At 47.8% G+C, this 22,059-nt stretch overlaps 1 protein-coding gene across 2 annotated transcripts; it reads right to left on the minus strand.

Moving 5' to 3' along the window:
• Nucleotides 1-1,124: 1,124 nt before the first annotated feature.
• Nucleotides 1,125-17,105, minus strand: SERBP1 (SERPINE1 mRNA binding protein 1). 2 transcript variants are annotated; one of them, XM_058029822.1, is made up of 9 exons: nucleotides 16,629-17,105; nucleotides 13,410-13,572; nucleotides 12,216-12,353; nucleotides 12,002-12,073; nucleotides 11,362-11,436; nucleotides 9,455-9,632; nucleotides 3,614-3,787; nucleotides 2,349-2,387; nucleotides 1,125-1,552 (listed from the first exon to the last, which is right to left on the minus strand). In XM_058029822.1, exons 1-9 carry the CDS (start codon nucleotides 16,987-16,989, stop codon nucleotides 1,496-1,498), a joined length of 1,257 nt encoding a protein of 418 aa, XP_057885805.1. In that variant the 5' UTR covers nucleotides 16,990-17,105; the 3' UTR covers nucleotides 1,125-1,495. The 2 variants fall into 2 exon arrangements, with proteins under 2 accessions (XP_057885805.1, XP_057885804.1); XM_058029821.1 differs by having other exon boundaries at nucleotides 12,002-12,097.
• Nucleotides 17,106-22,059: the final 4,954 nt, after the last annotated feature.

Below are 22,059 nucleotides of genomic sequence, written 5' to 3' on the forward strand. Positions count from 1 at the left end.
ATAAAATGGGAGATTTGTTCCTATTCTCCTACCAAATGCTGATAAAACCCCTACAAAATCCCCTATTAGCCATTCACTCAACTCCTTTTGTGTATTAAAGGGATACACAGGGAAGAAATGGAACTGATGGTGGATTTCGAGGGAGGAGAAGGAATTTCTTACAGTCATTCTCTGGAAAAACTTTCCTTGGTGATGTCCCAAGCAGATCCTGAGCACTGCACTGAGCCAGAGCTGCATTTGGATGGAGAGGTGAAGTGTTGAGGTTCTGGGGTGGATTTTTGGTGTCCCATGCACAGACTGCCATTGTTCAAGCCCAAAACCATGAGCCCCAAATCCCTCCTGGGAACACCTGGAGCAGAGCTGGGAATGCCTCAGGTACTGCTGCACCTGGGTGCCAATCCCACAGCCCACCTGGGATCACCTGGGCTGCCAGAGCCACAGCTGCCACTTTCCCCCCACTCCCAGCTCCAACAATTCCCCCAGTCTCATGGAATCCCAGCTCCAAGGACAGGAAATTCCCTCTATTTCAGGGTATCCCAGCTCCAATAACAGGAATTTCCCCAATCTCAGGGTATCCTCTCAAACAAAAAGCAAAGGTCATTAAAAAACTCTTTTTTTTTTTTTTGCCAAAAAAGTATCTTGTTCTGTTGAAGGGAAGGAAGAGGAAATAAAGGTCCAGAGGGGGAGTGCAAGGTGGGATACAGGAATTTTAAAAACCTGGTTTTCAGACCAGTTACCCATTGCTGGGTCCATACACAGGTATTGAATCATAAACCAATGTGCTTTGAATCTTGATTTCAAGTATCTACTTTCAATTTTCTAGAAAGATTTTGTGTAAACAAACTACCCAACAGAGATGAAAATGTGACTGGTTTTCCATGTTGGAAGTGAAGCATTAAAAGTTAAGTACTGCAGGAGTTCATTCCATTCAGCACTAACAGCCTGCCAAATTAATGTTCCACAGATTCCACGGGCCGAGAAAAATCTGCCAAAGAGGAATTAAGGAAACTGAAGTAGTGTGTAATAATTAAAACCTAGTTTGGAGTTTGGGGTGGGGGGAAAGGGGAAAGTCTAAAATGCTGACTTTAAATTAAAAAAAAAATGAACACAAATGAAGGGAAAGCTTTTAACTGGTACACACTGTTCACACCTATATTTCAAGTTTGGAAACGCATATTTTCAAGCAGCAATACAAAAAAGTATCCATGAAGAATGCATAATCTCTGAAAAAATTATGAAAACATCCCTGCTACCATTACATTTCTAAATACAAAACTTGACTACCATATTTTGTTGCTTCTGTGTAGCGAGAGAAGTTCATTTTCAAAACAGATAAAATTCAGTCTTTAGGTGTGAATGGTATGAATGACAGTCTCTTTTTTTTTTTTTTTTGTTTTGTTTTTTTTCAATTTCTTAGTTGTTTTAGGATCCTTAAGCATGCAAGCCTCGGAGAGGAAGGCCCGACGAGGGCAGGGTTGGCTTTATGACATCCAGTTTAGGACAGAGCTGGGAAAGCCTCTGGGTCATCTACGTCAGGAGCAGAAGCACTTGACTGAAAGAGAAACATCACACAGTTATTGCCTGCAGGCAGAGGGGGCAGCACCTTGGGGATGGAGCCATCACTACAAAAACAACCCTGTTTTTATTTATTCCAAGGATTACAAAGCCTTCTATACTGTTTTTTTTTTTAATCCAAGCTATCTGGAGAGGAACTGTAGGCAAATGGATGTTTGCATATCATTATAACACATTCTCTTTTTAAAGAGATCTTAGAATGGTCTGGGTTGGAAGGGACCTTACCATGGAATTCCAACCTCCTGCCATGGGTTGATCTTTCCCTGTGGACAATCCTTACTGAGGGACACAACTGAAAAGGCCCTTTCTGGAGCACAAATTAAGTTTTTCATGTTTAATTTTTCCCACTCAGAAACCAGGTGTTGATTAAAGTAATTTTTTCTGCCACATTTTTAGCCCTAAAATTTCACACATTAGCCAAGGATCTCCTCAGTAGTTTTCTGGAAGACTCTGCACCACATCTAAAAACCAGAGCAGAAATAAGGAATTTCATACTCTTGGTCTTTGGAGAAGAACAGGAAGATAGTGGAACTTTTTGCCATGGTATTAATTTATCAAGAAATATATTTAAAATGAGAGTTGCATCAACACCTGTAGCTGCAGAGTCTCTGCCTTGTCTAAGACTCCACAGGCCACAAACCAGAATTAAAAAGTAACTTAAGCCACAGGCTCAGCATCTCCAGTTGTTCAGCACACAAGAACAGGAACAGCCAAGAAAAGGAGGGGAGTTTTGGTCCCTGATCCCAGGGAATGCTCATGCAGAGCTCACCCACCTGGTTGGGCGTGTGGATCACATCAAACTCCTTGACCAACTGCAAGGAAACAAAAGCAACACAAAGTCAGGTGCAGGAAAGCCTGGAATTACTTTATGGCAGCATTCTTGAAGAGTATTAGTGAAACAACTCAGACCAAACCATCACTGCTTAATTTCAATTCCCTAAATATTCTGATACTGTTGTCAGGAGAGAGCTTCCCAACTAATAAACTAAAATTTGTGAAGTCTGTGTCTGCCAGAAGGGACAAAACCAAGCAAATCTGTGTGAAGGAAACCACAGCACACAGACTGAGCCCATTTTCCAACCAGTAACAATTTGAGTGATGCCTTTAAGGCAAGTAAGTGATTCATAATAAATCAAATCGTCACTGTAGCTACACTGCAGTGCCTCAACTTCACATATTGTCTCCCAAACCCCAATGAGTATTTTTTCAGGGTATTTATTCCCCTCATGCCTTAGCACCAATGAAGGGAAAAACATCACTGGAGGTTAGAGAAAAACCAGGAAGAGCCCTGTTTCCAGCTGGGAAACGTGAATTCCTCAGGCTCAAGATGTGACATGCAGCTGTACAAGCAGTCCCTCACCCCCAGCAGGTCACAGTGCACACAGAGTGTCCTGGCTGTGGCTGAAAACAACCAGCACTTGTGGCTCTGCTGGGGCACCACCTCAGGCAGCTCATGGCACATTCAGACCTGTCCATGCTGGAAAGTCCTTCCTCAGGTTCAGACACAAACCCACCCTCCTCCCTTGTTTGTGTTTGGTGACAGCACTGCTCAAACCTTTTGTGCTAACAGCCTGGTTTAAAATCAGCTTGGCACAGAAGGATCTTCACTCGGGTTTAAAACATGCTGCTGGCTGATAGAGCATTTTCCCCGGGGAAAAGGAAGATGGCAGCAGGATGGGAAAAGGAGGATGCCAGAGGGACGGGAAGGGGGAAGGTGCCAGAGGGACGGGAAGGGGGAAGGTGCCAGCGGGAAGGGAAGGGGGAAGGTGCCAGCGGGACGGGAAGGGGGAAGGTGCCAGAGGGACGGGAAGGGGGAAGGTGCCAGCGGGACGGGAAGGGGGAAGGTGCCAGTGGGACGGGAAGGTGCCAGCGGGACCTGAAGGGGGAAGGTGCCAGCGGGACCTGAAGGGGGAAGGTGCCAGCGGGACAGGAAGGGGGAAGGTGCCAGCGGGACAGGAAGGGGGAAGGTGCCAGCGGGACAGGAAGGTGCCAGCGGGACGGGGAGTGAGGGCCGTGTCCCGGGGTGGGTGGGGCTCACCTTGTCGGTCCTGCCCCCACGGCTGGCCCTGCCCCCGCGGCCCCGGCCGCCCCTGCCCCCTCTGCCGCCGCGCCCGGGGCGGCCCAGGTCTCCAAAGTTGATCTCCAGCTGGGATGTGATGTCGTTGGCCGGCTTGCGGAAGTGGTGATCCATGACCGAGTCCTCAGCATGAGCCTGCAAGCAGCACATCTCCATCAGCCAGGGGACAGCAGCAAATCCCCTCCTGGGCGCTGCAGCCGGGCTCTGCCAGGCACAGCCCCTGCCCACACAGCCCCATCACCCACTCCTGGTTTTCCCCTTGGAATTTCTTAGCAACCAAAGTATTTTGCCTTTGCAAGAAAATTCATGAGCTCACACAATCACTGAGGTTGGAAAAGTCCTCCAGGATTGAGTCCAACCTGTGTCCAATCTCCATTTTGTCACCAGCCCACATCCAGTCCTTCCCTGGACACACCCAGGGATGGGCACTCCAAACCTCCCTGGACAGCTCCTTCCAATGCCTGACCTTTCCTTTTCCAAGGAGAAATCCTTCCAAAATTCCACCACAGCAACATGTCCTTCATCCCAGACCAGACTGACTATTACCAAGCCAGTACAGGATCTCATGTTGTAGCAACTCCCATTTTGTGTCCTGGTTCCACCACTTCCTTCCATTCTTTTGCCACTCCTGGTCACCCACCCTGATTTTTCTCCCTGAGCATTTACACTTTTTTTATTTCAGCCCTTAATAAATATTTAAGGCTGGGGATCTGCTGAGAATCCCTCACTGCTCTGCACTCACTGTAACAGCAAATGAGGCACAGAAAGCTCAAATACAAGGAGCTGAGGGAGCTCAAACACAACCAGTCTCAGCAGAGACACTGGAAAATGTGGATCTCAGCACTTTTGCCAGGATATTCCCTTACTGGTTTGTTCCCAGTGCACTTGGTGGAAAGCTGAGCCTGGAGGAGCAAGAGATGCTCCCAGGAGTTACCCACAGCAGCAAACTTGGAAAATTTCAGTTACTCACTGAACCCACCAGGTGTTTTTAAAGCAGTTATTTCTCCTGTTTTACACAAATAAAATTTCCACGTGCAAGGCAGTTTTTGGCATCCAGGATAATACAAAGAATGTAAAAACCTGCCTATCACAGCTCAGCCATGGTGTTTTGCAAACTTGACAACATCCAACACGTTCCTCCCCTCCCAGCCCCAGCTCCTGGCACAGCACTCATCAATTCCCTGCTTTTCCTACACAAATGCCACGTGCAGGCTCAAGCTTCCCAACTCCAATTGACTTCTCTGCTGTAGTTACACAACACTCGGACTTTCAAAGGCAACACATTGTGCAATTAAGCCCTGTGATCTTTAATTACCAGTTGTGGAGCCTTCACAAGGCTGCCAGGGGATGGAGAGGTCTGGAGCCAAAGCTGGTGCCAGGGATTCCATGGGTGCTTCCCAATATCCCATCTATCCCTGCCATTCCCCTTTGTCCTCTCCCTCCATCCCAATTTGATCCAAAATATCCCTTCCATGCTGCTTTATTTCCAACACATTCCACTGGGATGTATCCCACAGAACAGCTGGTCCCTTCTCAACTCCTTATTTCATTTTTCCTGCCCCTGGAAATTTCTTTGCCTAACTTAGGAAGTCTGTCTCAACAAAAAAAAGTACTCCACACCTCAGCCTGGCATGGCACTGCTCAAACCTAACACCACCACTGTAAAACACTACACCACCTTAGAGATGCTCCAAATTCCTTTCTTACTGTTTCATTTTTTATCACTGCAGGGTACTGAGATTCTATTTCCAACTACTGCTAGCCATGTGGTAATTCCTTTTCCTGGGATTACAAGGAGTGGTGGGATCAGTGGACTTGTGCAGTATTTTTGTGCATTTCCATCCCCTATGCTGTTTTTATTTAAAAACAAATCACTAGTTTACTAAAAATCATTTTGATTTTGGTGTAACCACTGAACCAACCAATTGCAAATTCCCTACATAACCTGATGATTCCTCTATATAAAGTGATTAAAGGTCACTTAAAATTCCAACAAAAGACTTGGCACATTGTCCTCAGCCTCTTCCATCACTGGGGTGATAAGTCAGACATCCTGAACAAGTTGCTTATCCTGAAAAATCTGGGGAAACATTAAATTTCTGATCACTTCTTGAAGGCAGTGCTGCCCTTAAGAGTCTTGGGGAAGGCTGTCAAAAATTAAGAACAAACTACCAAGAGAGCCAAAGCAGACAATGAGAGATGGAAAAACAGCAGCAACAAAAAAAAACAACCTCATGATAGAAGCTCTTATGGTAAGGTTTGAAACCAGCAGGATGAGGAGCAAGGGGACCAAAACCATGCTGGGTGCTGGGTGGTGCACAGTGAGACAACAGGCATGGACAGAAAAGCTCCATGTTCAGTAAAACTCTTTCTTTTGGGGAGTTTTCAATATCCAAACGCTCCCTGCTGAAGGGGCTGATGCTCCCACCAGGCATCAGCAGTGACACAGAAAGGATCAGTACCTCATGTGAATCCAGCAGACTCCCCTGCATTTCTGTCATCGCCTTTGTCTGGTGGCAGTTGTGTGTCCACGCCAAATGACAAAGGGAACAAAGGGAGAAAACAAAAGGGAGAAATGAGACTCAACTACATACAGCAACAACAGGTAATCAGGTCACAGGAGCTGCTGGTACAGATGGCACTGAGCACATGGAGCAGCACAGGGAGCAGCTGTGCACGCAGCCAGGGACAGCACAGGATGGAGGTGCCAAGGGTGGGGACAAGAGAAAGCTCAGATGGACAGCAAAACAAGGCTCAGATGGATGGACACCAAAAACCAGCTCAGATGGACACCAAAAACCAGCTCAGATGGACACCCAAAACCAGCTCAGATGGACACCAAAAACCAGCTCAGATGGACACCAAAACAAAGCTCAGATGGACACCAAAACAAAGCTCAGACAGATGGACATCAATAAAAAGCTCAGGACACCAAAGAAAAAGCTCAGGTGGATGGAAACCAACAAAAAGCTCAGCTGGATGGACACCAAAGAAAAAGCTCAGGTGGATGGAAACCAACAGATGGACACCAAAGAAAAAGCTCAGGTGGATGGACACCAGAAGGCTGCCCAGAAGCTGCAGGAAGCCCTGGCAGAGACCACACATGCAGGCTGGTCTCCAGCAGGGCCACACGTCAGGCACAGAGATGGAAGAGCTGGGATGTTTGAATCACTGCTCATGGAAATCCTCCTGCAGAGTCCTCATTCAAGAGTCATTGCTCCCAACTCTGAGGAGATGAATCATTCTTTTCCAAAATACATTTCCTAATCTCCCAGTGCAAGCTCCTCTAAGGAAGGATTGGATTAGTGAGGAGGTTTGAAGAGGCACAGCAGGGACAGTGTTCTACTGGGTATCAGTTTTTCCAGGAGCCCTGGATTCCATTTTTGGGATGAATTTCAGGATCTGTCAACAATATAACTCATTCCTGGTTTTTTTGGTAGGAACTGAAGACTCAAGGCACTGAATCAGCTGGAGAGAAAAAGAGGAGCTCTGTGCTATGGCATAACCCTTGTCCTGGGAAGAGGCTCCTTGGAGCAGGGCTGCTGCTGGCCCTGGATGTCAGATTAAAGCAGCAAGAACCCGAGACAGAACTGAGTTAATTCTATCAGTACCTGCAGAGTAAGGGGAACACAGGACAGGCCTCAGGCAGGGCTGAGCGTTTCAGCCCTCAGCCAGGAGGAAAAGGAGGACAGCTCCTTCCCAAGGATGAGCAGCAGCAGATCCTCATTCTCCCTTTTCCTCAACTCCTGGGGCATCTCCAAGGAGTTTCCAAGCTACAGGAATGCAGGTGCTCATCACAACACCTCAGATTTCTGAGAGATTATTGGGGCACACAGGGTTTTTCAGCCATAAGAGCATAGACTTGGGGCTAAAACCAAAATTTACCTATAAACCAAATCGCTTCCACACATCATCTCCTTCTTACCAATAAGAATCAGAGAAACCTTAATTTCTTGACTCCTAAGTGCATCCAAGAGAACAAAGAGAGGAAACACGAGGTGATTGGTGGTTTTTTAAAAACATGTTGCCTTCTAAAGCTGCTCACAAAGGAGCAGCAGTGGAAGCTTTCCTAAGGCCTGCATTATAGAGCTATTCTCCTATAATCCTGAGAGCAAATCCCCACACTGCTTCCCATGGGATCAGGGAACAATGAAGAAGGGAGATGGGGAGACACATCTGCTGGCTGGACAATAAAGCAGGCTAAAGGCAGCTCAATTTGAAGGCACATTTGTTAATACCTCACTTTCATGCTTACGCAGCAAGAGGCTGTTACCTTCTTATGTGATGGTGCTAAAAATATCCAACTTGTTTATTTGAGAAGTTCACCTCTTAAATAGAACAATCTACTAATTATGTCAGGTCTTCATGGCAGTAATTTGATTATTCACAGTTTTTCTTCAGATTTTTTAATTGTTTTTTTGCTTGGTTGTTTTGTTAGGTTGGTTGTTGTTTTTTGTTTTTTTAATTTAACTGATTCAGTTTTCAAATGGAAAATACAGTCTGGCTTTTTCTAGCCTCTCAATTTCTCACAAGTAGCATCACCTTTACTATCAAATAGGCTTATATATTAAAAAAAGTGCTCTCAAATGAGTAAATGTCAAATAAATCTGATTCAGAGAGACTGAGGGAATTTGAAGAACTCCAGGTTTAGTAAATCTTGGTAAAGCACATAAATACTTCTGTTTAACACATTCTTTCAGCACACAGCAGCATTAAATGTAACTCACATTCCCTTTTCTACCCCAGCCAGAGAAAGCAGCATTTAGTGAACACTTCAGAGGAGACACAGCCATGCAATCACTCCAAGAATGTCCCACACAGCAAGGGAACAGCCCGGTCTGTCACCAAGTCAGCCTCACTGGGGGCTCAACAGAGCAGAAATGGAACTTTCACTGAACTCTGAGCAGTGCCCCCCACCCTGTATTACATCCCAGCTCCCAGCAGAAAAATTGGCAAGGTGTGAAAAAGCAGGAGTACATTTTAGAGAGCAAACAGAGTATTACACACTATCCAGCCACTTCAAAGGACTCAGCACCATCAGTATACAAAGTTGCTGCCACCAATCTCTTAAGTGAGCTACTTAACATATTACAGAGTGCTAAAAACAAAGATTAGAACCAAAGATTAGCACAGCCCTGCATTACAAAACAAGAGCATTTCCCTCCCTGGTGCATCTCCCCTTGCCACTCTTGGAACAGAATAATGAACATTATGCAATGCCTGAAATGAGAAACTACAAATTTAAAACAATTCTACAGCAGCTAAGCTGAGTGTCACTGGAGCACATAAATCATTCCAACTGCCTTCCCAGGAGCTTGTCTGTGTCACAGCACTAAGTGAGGAGACACCCACACCACCAATTTCAGATGCACAGTTGGGTTTAAGGTCTCTGAGGCATGACCAGTCTTCCTTCAAGCTGACATCACTTAGCAGGCACCATGAGCCTGTGTACTGCAGAGCAGATGCTAAATAACACAAGCTGCCTTTTTTAGGAAGCAGACTTGACAACATTCCCCTAGAACTCCCACCAAGAGGCAATTCTTACAAAGCTAAGGGCACAGCTCAGCTCCTGAACCCAACCACAGTCAGAATGGCCACTTGTGCTACTGCAGCAGTTCAATGCTGCTAAAGAATGTTGCTCATGTGAACAAGAATGAAGTTCAAATTAAAATGCTGCTCCCACTTTCTAAACTCCCAACAACATGTCAGCATCTCCCAAAATGGAGCTTCCACTGCAAAAAATGCTCATCAACAGCAAAAGCTTCACAAGGTGGAGGCTCAGAGTATGGAAAGGCACTTTACCTCCTCGCTCTTTGACTTGTGGAGCACAAATCCTTTTTTCCATTGCCCATCAGCTCCCTCGTTTGGTTTGCGGATGTTGAACTCGACTTTTGCACGATCCTTGCTCTGAATGGCTTTCCACTCATCCAGGGTCATCTCCTTGGGGCCTTCCTCCTTCACTTCTTCAACCTCGTTCTCCCTGTGGTCAATTCAGGCAGGTCATGGTCACAACTGAGGATTTACACTCCGGATACAATTCCAAACCCATTTGCTGGCTCGTACCAGGGTCTAAATTGAACTTTGCCAAGGATTTAGCAGTTAAGGGGTGAAAATATTAACACCTACATCCACCACAGGAAAATTCATCTCCTTTAGAGGGAGTGCCAAAAAAATTACACTCAGCCACCTCTAAACACAGCAAACTGTTAAAATTAAAATTGACCCATGCCATCAAATATCCACATTACTGTCAATTTTATTTCCAAATCTGAAAGCCCAGCTTCTGGCATGACTTGTTTGGAGCTCCTTCCCCCCTTCTTGAAATCCATCTTTATTCATAAACATTCAAGTCAAGGCAGTAAGAACTCATTCTTCCCACAGCTTTCAAGCTTTTTAGTATTTTAAAAACCAGAATTTAAGCAGCTTTGGATAGTTTGCTTCCTTTGTTGAATCAAAAACAAATATTCAAACAAATTCTACTTCCAGCTAATTTGAAAAAGTAACTGCACACACGTTATTTGTGAGATACAGCACATCTCCCTAGTGCCAAAGGCTATTTTTAAGTAAAACACACAACCACTGTGCTCAATAACAGATCATATTCCAGCTACTGGAAGCCTCTGGTCATTGTTCAGTGTGTTTATGCAACTGAATTTCTGATTTATAGGAAACCAATGCTGTGTATGCACAGCAAAAAGATCATGCAAGCCTCAATTTCAAGGGTCTTCATTTGGCAGCCATTAATTTTGAACAACAATGCAAAGGTTTTATATCAAAATAACTGTATTTCAACTTTTTCTAACTGTGTAGGAGAGAATGATTTTTGACATGGGATGTAATCAGAATTTGTTTTGTTCAAGCCAAAGTTTGTTTTACTGCAGTAAAACATGCTACAGTTCTGCTGAAACACTGAGAGCAAAGATCCACATAACACCAGACAATTAAAAAGTTACCCATGTGGAGATGCCTTTTTTATATAGAAAAACTTTTCAGCAAGGCAACCAAGCCACGGCAAACACCTTAGGAATCATCAGGAACAAGTACTTCAAAATTCTGTTTGCCAGTTTTTGAGTCCTCTACAAAGCCCACTCCTCATTAAAATACAACATTAGTCACACCAGGCTACCATAAAATTTTGTATTGTATTTTTACATCAACTCAGTATCAGTAAGGCTCCTTCTGCTTCTCTGGTTACTCTTTCATTCATGCAGTCCCTGGTTCCTCCTGTAACAGTGTCCAAGTGAGATGGGAAGAGACCCAGGTAACTTTGGAAACTGCCTGGACAATGAAAGATACAACTTTTCTCCTACAGCTCAGTCACACAGTCTCCAAGGCTGTTCAGGAAAATTGAGTTTAGAAAGTTGCCTTCCACTGGCATTTCTGTCCCATTTGCTTGGTGCTGCTTCCTAATCTGAGCATAGACACTTTTGGATTTGGAATCTGGAGCTGCAATCTCAAGATCCAGAGTCTATCAGAAATTATTATTAATAAATAAATAAATGTGAAAGAGCCTGCAGGACTCCAAGGAATGGTTAAAACACAACAATTTTCAGACACAAGGTTTTTAAGGAGACTCATTCAGCAGCACTGTGGATGATCTACTGTTAATCTGAGTTTGGCCAAACAGATGTGGAATAAACAGCAGAGGTTAAAGGGAATGGAGCAGCACCTCTGAGGTAAGCCAGGAGCCTGGAGAGAGTGGTACTCACTTGTTTTCAGAATCAGCAGGCGGATGCTCCTCTCCCTCCGGCGTTTCCTCAGTCACAGCTGACTGATCCAATTCACTGCAATTACATAACGGTGGGAGTTGGGTCTTTTTACAACTTCATCCCTCTTTAAAGCTATGTAAGATTAACAATCAAGATCTACTGTGGATTTACTGTTTCAGTAAGGATTGGTGCTCTCTCTAGCTTTTAAACTCTATGCTTTTCACTTAACTAATGGTTTTCCCCAATGCTTCCTACTACCCCTCCTGAAAGGATCCCACTGTCCCAATACAAAATGGATCTGGGCATTAAAAAAAGATCTCAATGGGACAGCTGAATTTTTGTATTACAAAATGCGTGCTTATTCTGACCAAAATTTACTAAAAGTAGAACAGTTTCATTTTAACCAAGAATTGTTACCAAACCAGCACAAGGCCTCCCAAACTTCCCCAAAACTCTGGCTGAACAGTGAAGCTATTCTTATGCTACAAGAAATCGCTGGGGTTTTAAACTCTGCAGAAGCGTGGCAAAAACCATGGAGATCAAAGGCAAAAATGCAGCTAAATCTGGGTGTTCTGCAAGCCATAATTAGGGCTGATTAACATAGTGCTAATGGTTTTCTGAGCAGTGACAGGATACTAACGTTAGCTCGTCTTTGACGGTTCCCCAGTTGTGCGATCCGCTGCCACCGCGCTTGTCCTCGTGCTTTAGGCCGCTGAAATGTGAATGTGAAACAGAACTAACAAAACTGAGTTAACATTATAGTGTCCAGACACAGAAATTCAAAAGATCAATTTTAAACGGGGGGCAGGGAGGTAAAGGAGAGTCACAGGGGACAGGAAAAGGCAAAGACTCACGATCTATCGCTGCCACTGTGTCTGTCAAATTCCCGTTTGCCACGAGAGTCAAAGCCGTCGCCTCGGCCCATCCCGCGCCCGCGGCCACGGCCCCGGCCCAGGCCGCCACGTCCACGCATGGGCCGGTCCAGGATGGGTCTGCAGGGAACACACACAGGTCAGGATGCACCCCAAAAACACACAGCATCTCACGCTCTTGTCCTCTCTGAGGATTTTAATTACTTGGTTTTGCTTTGATTATTACTGTCTGGAAGCTGGGTCAAGGGATCGGCCTCCAAAAATGTACAGCGTGCTTCATGGTCCTTTTCATCCCTGAGAACTTTATCTACTTGCTTTTCCTTTGAGAATTTGTTTGTAGCTGGGTTCAGGCTCTAATTCCAGATAAGTCACTCCTCCATCCCTGGAAGTGTCCCAGGCCAGGTTGGAAGGGCTTGGAGTAACCTGGGATAGTGGAAGGTGCCCCTGCCCATGGTGTCCCTTTAAGGTCCCTTCCCACCCAAACCATTCTGCGGTTGCATGATTTTAGAATCTGGAAACAAATACTCAGGACTGTTGTTTGTTTGTGTCTTCTGGCATTAATTCCAAAATTTAATCTCTGTATTCTGTTACATAATTAACTGATGTTAAAATTTCAACTAAATTCACTTTTATCCAACTTACTTTTAAAAGGATTTTAACTTTGGCAACTCAAACATTAGTATTTGAACATTACTCAAATTCTGGCTGCCTCACAATACTCAAGACAGTTTAAATTTCACATAGATCTAAGATGGCTTCACCACTTCCAGGTCTGAAGCCCCTGCAGCCAGGGTGCAAACATCTACATGGACAAACTTTTGCTGGCTTTAAGTCAGCTGTGCAAATTAAAGCCACAGCTGTAACAGCAAACAAATCTCATCCTGCAGGAAACAGCTATGTTTGGGTTCCCTTCCTGAGCTATCTGCTGTAGATGTAGAGAAATATGGTGAGTATCCTGATTTAAACCATAATTCAGTTACACCTATGACTCTGTTCATATCACTCCCAGCCTATAACTTAAGTTTGCAAACAAAACCATGGCAAAGGGGAGTGTTATCGCTTGCATGACAGGAATTCAATCTTGATTCAATCAGCTTCTTTACCTGAGCAGCAGAAGGCAGGACAGCCTGCCTGTCAGAGCTAGGAAAGCTGTTAATGAGCAAGACAAACTCTTACTTATCCACAGAGAACTCTCCTCCGTCGCCCTTCTCCTCGGCGGGTTTCTCGAAGCGGCGCTCACGGGGAGGCCGTCGCTCGGGTCTCCTGTCGATGGGCTTGCCCTCGCCCTGCTGCTGCTGCTGCTGCTGCTGGTCAGGCCTCCTGCCAATCCTCCTTATCCCTGCAACATCAGGCCACACACATCAACGGAATGTGCAGTGCTGGGGACAGATACCAGCCCCGGGCAAACGAGCGGGAAGAGAAGTTTTACTGCTGCGTGAACTGAGCAGCCCCACTCCCACCTGACTCTTCTCAGTCCCTGTTTTACCCAGGATGTCAAACTGGGTTTGACTGAGAACTTAGGTAATCCCTAATGAAACAACAGGGTCAACTTTCAAACAAAGATGAAGGTAAGCAGGATTTTATTATTGTTTTTTTTCCACTGAAAGATGCCTTTCATGTAAAACAAGTGGGTTTCATTTGAAGAACAGCCAAACAAAGCCAGCATCACCTCACTGGCCCTAGGACCAGTCAATCCTGTGCTCCCTAGGACAGTCATCCTGTGCTGCTCTAACAGCTGGACCCCATGGTCTTGGAGGGGCTTTCCAACCTGAATGATCCTGTGATTCTGTTCTTGGAAACTCTTCTGGGCAGCAGTGCCACCATCTGTCCTAGAGAGGTGTCACCTGCAGGTGCTGGTCAGTGACTAACCCAGCTCCTCACCCACATGGATCCTCCCAGCCCAACATTCCCTGACAAAGATTCTCCTTCTGGTGCACTCCTCAAAACAGCTGAGAATCCACAGTGCCACCGAGCTGCCCAGCCTTCTTCCTCCCTGCCTAGGCCTCCTAAAAGGGTTTTTATTGCAAATAAAACCCTCCCGTGGGCATTCTCTTCTCTACCAAGCCCTCGCAAAGATCTAACACAGTTTTCTTTTGCACTCATGTGAAAGGCCTTGTTTACTCTTCTTTAAAAGATGAGGACAAACACATTTCTTACACCGTTGTCTTGCCAAAGCACTGGCTCCAAAATTAACAAACCAGCTTTTAAATCCAAAGCTGACTTTTAATTATTTTTTAAAGAATCGAGTTCCTGCCTAGCAAGCAATGTCAAATTTGGGTGGGGCCACAGAAGTTGCAGTTGTAATGATATCCAAGCCAACACACCCAGATGAACAATGCCTCCCTCACCTTCCAAGTCGTGTTTAACATGAAGTTTGCATGGCACACGGAGCTCCCCAAGCATTCCCGACTCCCTGGGGAAGCAAGGGGTTAAAGCCAGCGGGCTGCACTGGGAGAAGGGCTCTCCAGAGGGGACGGGCATCCCCCGGGAGCAGAAGCAGGGAGAGGAGCAGGCATGCTGCAGAACTGGAATGGAACAGCCACGGCTTTTGAATTTCCAGTTCAACGCCCTGCACTCAGAAAAACCCGGCTCCTGCTGAAGCCTAACCCAAAATACGAGTTATTTCTCAGCATCGCCAAGCTTTGAACTGCTAATTCAGCAGGCAAATCACTTGCAGCCTTATGGAGCAGTGGAATAGCTTAAAATACATTCGCACAGGAAACAAACCCTGGCATCGAGCACCTTTATGATGCCAGAACTGCAAAAACAGCCACGCACAAAAATAGACATTTTCAAACTTGACTTTGTTTACCACACTGCTACAACAGCAGCTCCGACTTTCTCTGTTTCACTATCACAACAAACCACGAAAATAGTTATTTTTCACGCTGCTCTTGAAAACAAGCTGTGAAAATCGGAAGAGGGGCTGCCCAAAGCCCTCCTCCTGCGGTGCCGAGGACTCTGCGGTGTCCCAGGTGTACCTCGTGGGGCAATCCTGCACCCCCTAAGGCTTCCAGAGGACACTGGCTTGGCGAACTGGGACTCCAGAAAAACCATTGCATCCCTCACACAGAAAACACTCCTAACCTTACTGAGCGCGAGATCCACGAGCAAAGAGCATTTCTAACATCGCTCCTAAATTCGTCTTCTCACAAGGTGCTTTCGAATATTTACAACACCCACTTTCCAAAACGAATAACATACTAAAATTATTTCTTTCTTTAACAGTATAAACCAGTGGAGAATCAGAACCACTCTGTAACATAAATGGGGAAGCACTTAAGATGCTCTCACGTAGCATCGCGCTCTGTGAAAAGCTTGCTGAAATTGCACTTAACCTGTTATTTATTCCCTTGCTCCCACGTCACCTGCTGCCACCACGCTCCGATGGGGGTTTTTTTCCAAGGATTCCTTGGAGCCCGAGCTGTGACCCACCTGCCGAGCGCTGGAGCCTGGGCGCGGTGGAGCCGCTGCCCGCACGGGACGCCATGTGCCCACATCCCTCCCTGTCCATGCGGGGCCCGGCCTCCCAGCTCCCAAAGCGCGTTCTTCAGTCTCTTTGTGCTTTCATTTCCTTTTCCCAAAGTTTTTCATGTAAGACGCCGTGAAAATTTAGAGAAACTAAGAACTCGTGCAAGTGATTATTTAAATATGGATGAAAACAAGAAGATGGCTATCAACGCTGTTCCCCTAGAAAATGACCCAAACGGATCTTGGGAAGCCCAGGAACTTCCAGATATCCTGTAAAATCCATCGGAGCCCATGAAACACGAGTCAAGTTCAGGATACAGGGGTGGACGGGGCTTGGAGCAACCAGGCCTAGTGGAAGGTGTCCCTGCCCATGGCATGGGGTGAACGAGAAGGGCCTTTCCAACCCGAACCACACCAGGATTCCATGTGCCGGTTTAAATGGGATATCGGAAAGGAATTCTTCCCTGGGAGGGTGGGCAGGCCCTGGTACAGGGTGCCCAGAGCAGCTGTGGCTGCCCCGGGGTCCGTGGAAGCGCCCAAGGCCAGGCTGGACGCGGCCGGAGCAGCCTGGGCCAGTGGAAGGTGCCCTGTGGCAGGGATGGACCGGGATGGCCTCTCACATCCCTTCCAACGCGAGCCACCCCGCGACTCCCCTCACGGCTGGCCTTTCCCATTCCGCGCTGCCCCTCTCCCTCCCGCGGGCACCGAGGCAGCCCCGGCCGCCCCGCACGCCCGACTCCATTTTGCGCGGGCCGAGCCGCGGGACACGTGGGGCCGGCCGAGCCCGGAGCCGCCGCCGCCGCCGGCCCCGCGGGCGCCCCGGGCGGGCTCCGCCATGCGCGGCCCCACGTGCGGCTCGGCCCTGCCCCGGCCCCCTCCGTGCGGCCCGGCCGACCCTCCCCGCCGAGCCCCCGGCCCGCTCACCCTCCTTCCGCAGCGGCGCTCCGGGCTGGCCCCCGCCATCCTCCCGGCGGTCCCCGCCGGCGAAGGGCGGCAGCGGGTTCTTGCGCTCCTTCTGCGACTCCCTGCGCAGCTGCTTGGCCGCGCTGCCCGCGCCGCCGCCCGCCTGGCCTGCTCCGCCAGCCCCGCCAGAGGAGCCGCTCTGGGCGCCCGCCGGGCCGCGGGCCCCGCCGCCCGCTTGGCTCCCGCCGCCGCCGCCGCCGCTCTCCTTCCTCCGGCTCTCCGCCGCGCGCAACACCTCGAAGGGGTCGGACTCGTCATCGAAGAGCTGATCGAAGCGGTTGGTGACGACGCACCCGAAGCCCTCCTGCAGGTGTCCGGGCATGATGGGCCCCCGTCGGCGGGATCCTGCGCGGATGCTACCGGGCCCCCCGCGCCCTGCTCGCTGCCGCACAAGATGGCGGGCCCTGAGGAGACGCGCTTCTCTTCCGGCGCGGCCACATCCGGGCACCCCCACGGGGCGGGCGCTGCAGCGCCGCCAGCGGCCGCGCCGCGAACTGCGCGCGCATTGTGTGAAGCGGGCGCGGGGTTTCCCGCCGTGGGCTCTACCATCGGGGAGAACGGGGGGGAACGGGTCGACGGGGGAGGCGGCGGGGGCGGCGGGAGTCGCCTCCCCCGTCGACCCCCGCGCCTCGCCCGCCGATGGTACCTCCCTCGTGAGGGGGTCCCTCAGAAATAAAACCTAAATAAAGCGGAATTTAAAGATTTGGCGTTATTAACTAATAAAAGTTGATTTCCAGGCCTTGATCTGAAAGTTATGATAAGATTTGCCGCTTTCGTGGGCATTTCTGCTCGTCTAATTAGCGGACGAGGGTAGCAGGTAGTGTGAAGTGGAGGTGGTAGATGTTTGTGGTATTAATACATATTAGCTGTAATAATACATATTAATATATTACATATATTAATACATACATGTTATCAATATAGCAATATACAGTATAAATAAATACCGTATATTTCTACATATAACAATATGTAATGTATAGTATATTATAGTATCTATGGTAATGTATCATATGTAATAACAATCCATCATGCATAATTCATAACATGCAATGCACACTTGATGTTAATATTAACATAATAACTATTGTATATTAATAGTAACATATCGATGTAATTATAGATCAGCATACCACTATTATAATATTGATATATTATAATATGTATGTAGTAGTATCTGATTATAACCAAAAAGCATTATATCAGGAAATCAATATAAAACATAATATATAAAAAACCATAATAAAGAGGCACATATTTGACTTGTCCTTCAAAACACAATTTGATTGCTCACAGTTTATATCTCTAAGTCATCAGAACACTTTGGCGCTTTGTCATAAAATAAACTTTGTGCCTCAGCAAGGATGCTATTTCCAATATTTGCTTTGCCTGCTCCAAGAAGCTTGAAATAATTGCTTTAAAAATTAATTTAATTGCATTTGTTCAGTTATTGGATGCGTATTGCTCATAAATTCAAGACTCAACACTAACTGGTTTGGAAAACTCCAAAGTTTAGTTTCTTAAAATTGGCGTTTGGAAAATGCCAAAGCTTGGGGGTTTGAGTTCAGTTTCTTCAGATAAATGAAAAAATTTTTTTGTTTCATGGATTGTTCTTCATTATATATTATGTATTATGTTTCCCTACAGTTCCTCAGCTCCCCGTGCTCACTTTTGGGGAGGTTTTTGAGGAATCCCCTCCTGCGGTGACTCTGAGGGGGATTGCAGCAGCTCCCCCCCTTCTGGGATATGAATAATCCCCATAAATTACACCCTAAGGACTGAACACGTTCTCCCAAAGCCTTTTAGGGATGAATCAGAGGGCACCACGCAGCACCTAATGGGAAGGACATTCCCAGGAAAAGCCTGGGCTCCCCATGAGGCACATGGCACCACACGCACATTTTAGGGACAAAACAGCGACAATTCCCGCTCGGATCCCTGACGTGCTCCTGCCAGATGGCACCGGCAGCTTTATGGGAGGGGATTTGCTCAGGAAATGGGCTCCGAGGGCTGGGATTTGCAGCTCCAAGGGGAGGCAGAGCATCTGCCTTTTGTTGCTTTCCAAGGGGCTCCCCTGTGCTGCTGATATTTGCTCAGTACCCCACAATTTTCCAATGTAAAATGTTTGGGGTGACACTTTGGGTTAAACACACACCAAACAGGACAAGGGGAATGGTTTCCCGCTCCCAGGTGGGATATTGGGGAGGAATTCCTGTTTTTGAGGGTGGGCAGGCCCTGGCACAGGGTGCCCAGAGCAGCCGTGGCTGCCCTGGATCCCTGGAACGTCCAAGGTTGGAGCAGCCTGGGACAGTGGAAGGTGTCCTTGCCCATGGTAGAACCAGGCAGTCTGTAAGGTCCTTTCCAACCCAAACCACTCCATTCTCTGATGAAAGCAGGCTGGAGTGTTTAATACACAGAGGGAGATGCTCACCACGTGAACACAAGCAGCAGAGGTGTGCATTCCGTGCAGCAGGAAGCAGGAATTGCACCTGCAGGAAGCTCCAGCTCCGCTCTGGAGTGTCACTCGCCGTGCTTGCACGCTGCTGTTTGCATTAAAACGGCCCCACATGGGTCAAAAGTCCAAAAGACAACGTTTTCCTCAAGTATAATTCACAGTTTTCTGGCACTTCCGGCCTCAAGACAACATTACCATTCCTGACATTTAAAAAGGGTTTTTAAAGTACTTAAACTAAAATGAATTCCTTACACCGAGGGCAGATCCTAGTGCTGCACCCACGTAAGAGTCAATGCTCTTGTGAGGGACAAGGACAGGACAGAAGTCACCTGTGTTTAGGCCTAAGTTGAAGATGTGCTCATTAATTGGCATGTTGAAATTGATGAGTTTTCCCCAGCGGACAGGCAGAGCCCTGCAGGAATCCCAGCCCACACTGGATCAGGACACAGACCCACTGCAGCCTCCAAGGGGAGGATGGGTGGCCGTGTCTGCACTCAGACAGCGAGGGAGTGATTAAAAACCAAAAACCACCCAGAGATCCTCCAGGACCCGCCACCAAAGTCTGGGCTGGTTTCCTCCTGCAGGACAGACGTGTGTTCCCCTTTCCCAGCAAGCAGCCCGGCGTTCCCAGCCGGGAGGAGCAGATTCCCAGGGCTATTTCTGGCTGGGACACGCAGGGCTATCCCACCTAAGGAGCTGCTCCCGAGCTGCTGCCCAAAAGAGGCCCGGAGAGCCTCCGGACACGCCACGCTCCTCTGCTATTCCCAGGCTTTGCCAGCAGCTGTCAGCTGCCTGCTTAATAAGCAGGAATAGGAAATGCAGCAAGTTCACAGCAGGGGGAAAAGTGTCCGGCCGGGTCGCTGATCCCTTCCAAAACCATGGTTTTCCTAATTCTGGGCTTTATGAATCCGGTTTGTGGAGTTTTCAGTTATTTCGCTGTCAGCATAGGCTGCCATAATAACTTATGGGCAAGGAGGATGTTGCTTGGAGGTTTTTTTGGCAGGAGTCCTCCCTTAGGTTGGACTGGATAATCTTGGATGTCTTTTCTAGCTTTAATGGTTCTGTGATTCCGGGCCATGGGAAATACAGGGATTGCTTCCAAATAAAGTCAAGTATGGCTACGACTTCTGAGTGAGAAAAAAATTCACATACATCACAGAGAAATGTAGCAACTTCTCAGCTTGCTTCCACACACGGATCCCTTCCGAGAAGAGCTCCCAGAATTAACCAGCACTGCCCAGCTGGACAGCAGGAACGAGCAGGAGAAGGCAGAGCTCACGAGGAGATCCACGATCTGCAACGCACGTCTTTATCCTCCCACATATTCTGCTCATTTCAGCACATCACCAGCTCTTTTATTTTTTTTTTAATATGGCAGAAAAGGCAGCAGTTTCATTACGAGGAGGGCTGTAAACATGTGAATAACAGCGGAATTTCTGCCCTAAGTACGTGCAGTAAAAAACGCCCTCCCACAGCATTGCTCCGTGCTTTAAAATGTGCACACACAAGCGAAGCAAATCATGCAGACACAGAACTTGGCTTGTAAATTAAGGCAGTCTAATTGAGCTCTGCCTGAACTCTCTTCCCCTGAATCCTAAACAACCTGCCGAGCAAGTGTTCTTCCTTGGAGCAGCCAAGGTAAGAGGTATTTTTAGTTTGGAGAAGCAGCACTGGAGCCGTACAAAGCAGAAGGTCGGGTACAGCAAACGCTCCTCCTGTCGCTGCTATTTCTGTGAGCTGGGCTGGTTCCTGCGAGCTGTGCTCCAGCCACCCCTTCCCCGGCTCCCAAAGCTGCGGAATGGCACTGCCAGGAGGGGCTGGGCGGATGGAATCGTGGAATCACAGCAAGGGCTGGGTTGGAAAGGCCTGAAGGCTCATTCCATTCCACCCCCTGCCGTGGGCAAGGACACCTTCCACGGGACCACAGTGCTCCAACCTGGCCTTGAACACTTCCAGGGATGGGCACCCGGGAGCCTCCTTGGCTGCAGTGGCCAAACACCTCCTTTGGAAGCTGCCCTGGAGGAGAGAGGCTTTGCCTTCCTAATCTAAAAATACAGAGGAGAGGAGAAAATTATGTTTCCCCTCCTAGGAAGCTCAGGAGGGCTCAGGAGCACAGGGATCACAGTGCTGTGGGATTGAGGGAAGCCTGCACACCCAGCACTCATCACTGCTGGGCTCAGCTCCTGCTGGGCACCAAGCCCTCCTGCCCGAGCCCCTCTCTGCACCCCCAGCAGCTCTTCCCAGGGTCATTACTGGGGGAGATCAGGGGGAATTATGAGATGTCTCCATGAAACAGCCGAGAGCAGCAGTGCTGAGAGGACTGGGACGTGCCCAGTGGAACCTGCTGGGCAGGCTGGTGGCTGTCTGGGCAGAATCTGCTCCTCCCTGCCAGCTCCAGCTGCCTCTGGAGATCACCCTTCAACAACCCCATTTAGCCTCTGTGTAATCTAAAAAAAAATAAAGATTGACTGTAAACTACTGTGCATTAAATAAAGTGACTCCACCGCTGAGCGCTGCTGTGCCAAACACGCTGAAACTCCAATACAAGCTAGAGTCCAGAGCAACAAAATAGTATGCCACTATCAATATTGCCAATACATTTTTCTCCGTTCCTCTAGCAGCAAAGTGCAAGCCTCAGTTTGCCTTCACCTAAAGAAGTGCACAGTATACCTAAAACTGACTGCCCCAGAGGTAAAAGCACAATCCCACTGTCTGCCATAGACTGAGCCAAAATGCACTAAAAAAGGTAAGGCTCCAAATCATCTACAACATATTAATTACATCATTGTGTAAAAAAAAACTAATAACAGCAAAAGTGTTTAAGAAAAAACATATGGGTGGTACCAGCCGTGCTGCTGCTGCCCCAGCTTGGTGCCCACTGCCACCTCCCACGCTGGCACTGCCACATGGCCACAGGAACGGCTGGAGCAGGGCCTG

Source organism: Melospiza georgiana, chromosome 9, assembly GCF_028018845.1.
Source record: "Melospiza georgiana isolate bMelGeo1 chromosome 9, bMelGeo1.pri, whole genome shotgun sequence".
NCBI classification, from domain to species: Eukaryota; Metazoa; Chordata; class Aves; order Passeriformes; family Passerellidae; genus Melospiza; species Melospiza georgiana.